The 6,783-nt window shown below is 41.4% G+C and overlaps 1 protein-coding gene across 1 annotated transcript; it reads left to right on the plus strand.

Moving 5' to 3' along the window:
- Window positions 1–1,628: 1,628 nt before the first annotated feature.
- Window positions 1,629–5,507, plus strand: LOC123742428 (uncharacterized). Its single transcript, XM_045716659.1, has 2 exons — window positions 1,629–1,731; window positions 3,875–5,507. The coding sequence occupies exons 1-2, from the start codon at window positions 1,658–1,660 to the stop codon at window positions 5,235–5,237; spliced, it is 1,437 nt and encodes a 478-aa protein (XP_045572615.1). The 5' UTR covers window positions 1,629–1,657; the 3' UTR covers window positions 5,238–5,507.
- Window positions 5,508–6,783: the final 1,276 nt, after the last annotated feature.

A 6,783-nucleotide genomic window follows, 5' to 3' on the forward strand; every position in this document is an offset into this window, starting at 1 on the left:
TGGGGAAGGCATTTAATAACGACAATATCAGGAAGCGTTGGTAAATTATTGATACTGACCCACAATTGAAACCCATCTTTAAATATTCCCCATGTATAGTCTTTAAAATAACCCCAAACGTGAGAGACATTGTGGTCAAATCTGATTATTCACCAGAGAAAAGGGAAACTTTCTTGGACAAGGTCCGGAGGGTCATTACAGATGTGGCCAATGCAGTTCACGTATAAATGTGACTCATTTACCCACCTCCGCACATGACAAAGATTTAAAGTCAAAGGCCTGATTACCTGCATGTCCACCAATGTTGTTTACATGTTGAAATACCCCTGTGGTCTGTCTCGCATAGGGAAAAGTCCTAGAAGCCTTAAGACCCGGATCAGAGGGCACCGCAGCAATATACGGACAGATGAGACAAAAAACCTGGTTGCTGTTCATTTTGTACAAGCTGGACATCCTATTAGTTCTCTGAGGTACACTGGAATGGAAATGGACAAGATGTCACGCAGGGGAGGGGACATTGAGAGAAAATGTCTTCAAAGGGAATCTTTCTGGATCCACAGGCTCAACACACTGTCTCCTCTTGGCCTTAATGAGGAGTTCTACTTAAAACCGTTTTCATAGATCCTAAATGTCAAAATTATTGTGTGCTTTAAAAAAAAAAATCCTAATTGAATATTGTGTATATATATTACTGTAAATATTGATCACATTTCTTGTGTAAGGTCATGTATTTTGATACATTGAATGTTGTTATTATGAACATACTGAATGTTCTATATTTTTACCTCCTGTGTCAGGAAGTGATATCACTGAGTACTGCCCATATATATAGCACCTACCACCCCCACCTGGGATATGGATGCCTGATGAAAAGTTGTTCAAATAAAATCACCTGGGAGCAATTAGCGGGAGGGATGGGGGCAACTTCTTGTTGCGTGCGGTGCCCAAGTTTATAACGTCAAAATCCATACAGACCTGTGACGCGGAGACACTGAGCTCTTACGTAGAGTATAGCATGTTACCGCTCAGCCAGCATGTTACTGTGCAGCCATTCAGGCGCTTATCAGTGTCCAAATCAGCCATTTTCAACCAGTATAAGGATACAAGTGTAAAGGGCTACTTTACTATCTGATACTATGCAATTAGAAAGGTTCAGAACTTTTGTGAAATATCACAGCACAGTTGGAAAATATATGGCACATGGTTGGTCTACGGAGATAGATGGGAGGGGTTGAGGATAGCTGAAGGGACTAAAAAGCTCAGGATCGATAATAGTTCTGACTGAAAACATAAGTCATTCCAGCAAAGAGGTTTGGGTGCATTTCAATCTGTGGTTAAATTCATCCTTCCTGGTCATTGCAAAGAGAAATACCCCAACTGATTAACACAATTTCCTCATTAATATGTGCTCAGTTCAATCAAAACCTCTCATGCCTGGAGGAAATCTGAGAAAGAAATACAAGCACTCTTTATCATTGGTCAATATGTACACAATTTCCTCATTAATATGTGCTCAGTTCAATCAAAACCTCTAATGCCTGGAGGAAATCTGAGAAAGAAATACAAGCACTCTTTATCTTTGGTCAATATGTACAGTTTGAGATGCAAGCACCTGTAAAAATTAACCAAAAGGAGTGGCCATAGATGTGTTTGCACAATGGGTATTGATGTATATAAATACACCAAGTCTCTCAGTAACAAGATACACTGCGAAAAGAGCTTAAAGAGCAGGTAAGAGGCTCATTTAAAGAGCTTATGTTCTGTAATGTATTATTGTTATGTGATTGCTGTATTTAAAAGTACCATGTATGTAAAATGTGTATGTAACAGTAGAAGAAAAGCTGTAATGATTTAAGATAAATGGTACACAAAACTGTTGACGTCTTTTTGATATACTGATTTAGGAAAGAGGTTGCAGCCATTTCAAGATTTATACTTCATGCTTTATCATACTCTTTGGCAAGTAACTTCGGTTGTAACAGATGCATTCGGAAAGTATTCAGAACCCATGACTTTACAGCCTTATTCTAAAATGGATTTAAAAAATGTTTTAATCCTCATCAATCTATACAACACCCCATAATGACAAAGCGAAAACAGGTTTTTAAAATGTTTTGCTAATTAATAAAAAATAAAAAACAGAAATATGTATTCAGACCCTTTGCTATGAGAATCGAAAATGAGCTCAGGTGCATCCTGTTTCCATTGATCATCCTTGAGATGTTTCTACAACTTGAATGGAGTCCACTTGTGGTTAATTCAATTGATTGGACATGTTTTGGAAAGGCACACACCTGCCTATGTAAGGTCCAACCGTTGACAGTGCATGTCAGAGTAAAAACCAAGCCATGAGGTTGAAGGAATTGTCTATAGAGCTCCGAGACAGGATTGTGTCAAGACACACATCTGGGGAACGGTACCAAAAAATGTCTGCAGCATTGAAGGTCCCTAAGAACACAGTGGCCTCCATACTTCTTAAATGGAAGACGTTTGGAACCACCAAGACTCTTCCTAGAGCTGGCCGCTCGGCCAAACTGAGCAATCGGGGGTGAAGGGCCTTGTCAGGGAGGTGACCAAGAACCCGATGGTCACTCCGACAGAGCTCCAGAGTTCTTCTGTGGAGATGTGAGAACCTTGGGGCTCCCGAGTGGCGCAGTGGTCGAAGGCAATGCATCTTAGTGCTAGAGGCATCACTACAGAACCTGGTTCGATTCCAGGATGTATCACAACCAGCCGTGATTGGGAGTCCCATAGGGCGGCACACAATTGGACCAGCGTCGTCCGGGTTAGGGTTTGGCCGGGGTAGGCCGTCATTGTATTTAAGAATTTGTTCTTAACTGACTTGCCTAGTTAAATAAAGGTTAAATAAAACATTAAAAAATACAGAATGACAACCTCTGCAGCACTCCACCAATCAGGCCTTTATGGTAGAGTGGCCAGATGGAAGCCACTCCTCAGTAAAAGACACATGACAGCCCGCTTGGAGTTTGCCAAAAGGCACCTATAGACTCTCAGACCATAAGAAACAAGATTCTCTGGTCTGATGAAACCAAGATTGAACTCTTTGGCCTGATTGCCATGCGTCATGTCTGGAGGAAATCTGGCACCATCCCTACGGTGAAGCATGGTGGTGGCAGCATCATGCTGTGGGGATGTTTTTCAGTGGCAGGTACTAGTAGACTAGTCAGGATCGTGGGGGAAGATGAACGGAGCAAAGTACAGTGAGATCCTTGATGAAAACCTGCTCCAGAGTGCTCAGGACCTCAAGACTGGGGCGAAGGTTCACCTTCCAACAGGACAACGACCCTAAGCACACAGGCAAGACAAAGCAGGAGTGGCTTCGGCACAAGTCTCTGAATGTCTGAGAGTCGCCCAGACAGAGCCCGGACTTGAACCCGATCGAACATCTCTGGAGAGACCTGAAAATATCTGTGCAGCTCCCCATCCAACCTGACAGAACTTGAGAGAGAAGAATGGGAGAAACTCCCCAAATACAGGTGTGCCAAGCTTGTAACGTCATACCCGTGAATACTCGAGGCTGTAATCACGGCCAAGGGTGCTTCAACAAAGTACTGAGTAAAGGGTCGGAATACTTATAAATACTTAAAAACCTAAACTGTGATATTTCAGTTTAGTTTTTTTAGAAATGTGCAAAAATGTCTAAAAACCTGTTTTTGCTTTCTCATTATGGGGTATTGTGTGTAGATTGATGAAGTAAAAAAACGATTTAATCAATTTTAGAATAAGGCGGTAAAGTAAAAAAATAAAAGAAAAAGTCAAGGGGTTTGAATACTTTCCGAATGAATTGTAGTTATATAAATATAAATATTCAATATCTAATGTTGATATTTTGCGTGCTCTCACTCACTCTCAGGTTGATCATGGCATCGCACACCTTATTCTGCTGTTCCGTCTTGCTACTGTTTCAGTACACTGCCTCTTCATTTCCGACCATTGATACAATCAGGGATCTGAGAGACATATGGTACGGCAGCATCTTCCCACGACATGGTCTCTATCTGCTTTACTGGTTTGTTGACCAATCAGAGATCGACATCAACCATGACATCATCCAAACCCATTTCGATCCAGCCAGAGGGGACTATGGCTTTGGTTTCTTCGATAATAACGACAGTTTCCTCCCAGCTCTGACCGATCTAAAGAGGCAAGCTTACTACGCAGTGGGGGATATCAGTAAAGCTAACTCATGGGCCTTGCCTGAGTATGTCACTGAAAACTACTACAACTCACTGAAATCTGGCAACAGAAATAGGGACAGGATCATAGTCAGGGTTGTCCAGGCAGAAGGGTCAACTCAAACCAGTTTGGATAAGGTCTTTGTCACTGAACTTTATCCGTTCAATGATAACCAAGCAAATTCCTTCCATCCAAATCACACGTACACCATTAGCTTCGACCTCTTACGAGAAATCCAGATGTTACAGGTCCATTGGAGGAACGACACATTGGGCGGTTTGGAGGCATTTCTGGGACAAGCTGGGTACCAAACGTGCCCGTCACCTGAATTCCAGGTCTGTTATGCGAAGTCTATTCGATTCCAAAGGCTTCAGATGGTGGAAATGAAGACTGAGGACGATTGTCACCCGCTGAGGCTTGACGTCAAACCAGCTGAGAACGGCTACCTGAAAATGAGTTGGAGCAACCTACCAAAGTCCATCATGGACCGTTACATGGTGGTGGGGCTTTTCAAGGATGATGGTAGTTCGACCAAACTAGCTGAGTCCCCCGTCGGCAACGACACGTCCGGAACCTCTGACATTTTCGTGGCCCTCAATCCTGGTCTTCAGGTCAGGCTCCTCAAAAAATCTCCCTGGGACACGACCGAAAGGGAAGTCTGGCGTGGTGCCGAATTTGACGATGCGGACAGTTTGATTCCTGTCGTCGTGAAAGGCTACGATGCCAGTCTGCAGCTCTACACAAAAAATGGCTACGCCTGCGCTCGCCTGTTTGTGAAGAAGTCCTTTGCTGACTGGAAGGAGGTGTTTTATTACTCGTGGGTAGGGTTCTACTCTGCGAACAGTGTCAGCAACAAGGAATACCAAACCTACCAGTGGGCAGTGTATTTTACTAAAGACACTCCCTCAGATGAGATACCTGAATATGATGTCTATGTTTATGAGTCCAGTATGGCCACTTCTCCAGGTGCCCAGGCCCGATTCATGCTGTCGGAATACAACGAAGTAGCACGTACGGTAGCCTGGGAAAGTCAACCCTAAAAACCAAGCCCTCGATGAAATGTAGAGAATTTTTATGCCATGATGATGTTGGGGTCTTTGAAGCAAATGTTTATATAAAAAAAGTATTTAACCGTTGAATCATTGTTGTTATGTAACTTTAATCAGACAATACTGAAATGTACTATTCCAAAGAAACATGAATTTGAACCTTGAGTCTGATCACAAATCACTTATTTTTCTTTGGCACCCTTGTTTCATGAATAATTCTGACATAATTCTCAAAATAAAATGAAATAGTAATCAACTGTACTAAGTAAGCTATATCTATGATTAACACGTTCATAATGTTAAAGTTGATGAATACCTGAACCTTGCAAAAATACATTACCGTAATTTCCGGACTATTAAGCGCACCTGAATATATGCCGCACCCACTGAATTTTTTTAAAAGTATTATTTTGAACATAAATAAGCCGCACATGTCTATAAGCCGCAGGTGCCTACCGGTACATTGAAACAAATTAACTTTACACAGGCTTTAACGAAACACGGCTTGTAACAAAAATAAATAGGCTTTAACGAAACGGCTTGTAACAAAAAATAAAAAAAATTGCAGTAAACAGTAGCCTACCAAGAAAGTCATTGGACCTTAAGCCGCAACTTTTTTGCCACGCTTTGAACCTCGCGGCTTAAACAATGACGCGGCTAATATATGGATTTTTCCCGCTTTTCATTAAAACATTTTTTTTAAAAACACATTCTGTGACGTGCTCAGTTTTTTGGCGGCATGAAGCTTTCATTAGACCAATGAAATTGCCGAACGGGTTAAGGTCAAACAATTTTTTTGTTTACTGTTTAGATTAAATCGAGCACTCTCAAACTTCCCATCATTCTGATTACGGCAGTCATTTTGTCACCCTCATCATGGCAAAGACACGGAGAAATGCATATGATGCAGCTTTCAAGTTGAAGGCGATTGATCTGGCTGTTGGAAAAGGAAATAGAGCTGCTGCACGGGAGCTTGGTCTTAATGAGTCGATGATAAGACGTTGGAAACAGTAGCGTGAGGAATTGACTCAGTGCTAAAAGACAACTAAAACTTACTGCAAATTTTTTGTTACAACTAAAACTTACTGCTTATTTTTTGTTACAAGCCATGTTTTGTTAAAGCCTATTTATTTTTGTTACAAGCCGTGTTTTGTTAAAGCCTATTTATTTTTGTTACAAGCCGTGTTTCGTTAAAGCCTGTGTAAAGTTAATTTGTTTCAATGTACCGGTAGGCACCTGCGGCTTATAGACATGTGCGGCTTATTTATGTTCAAAATAAAAAAATAATTTAAATTCAGTGGGTGCGGCTTATATTCAGGTGCGCTTAAGGGCTAGGGGGCAGTATTGACACGGCTGGATAAAAAACATACCCGATTTAATCTGGTTACCACTCCTACCCAGTAACTAGAATATGCATATACTTATTACATATGGATAGAAAACACCCTACATTTTCTAAAACTGTTTGAATGGTGTCTGTGAGTATAACAGAACTCAAATGGCAGGTCAAAACCTGAGAGATTCCTTTACAGGAAGT

This window comes from Salmo salar, chromosome 04 (assembly GCF_965601325.2).
Source record: "Salmo salar chromosome 04, fSalSal1, whole genome shotgun sequence".
Classification (NCBI taxonomy): Eukaryota; Metazoa; Chordata; class Actinopteri; order Salmoniformes; family Salmonidae; genus Salmo; species Salmo salar.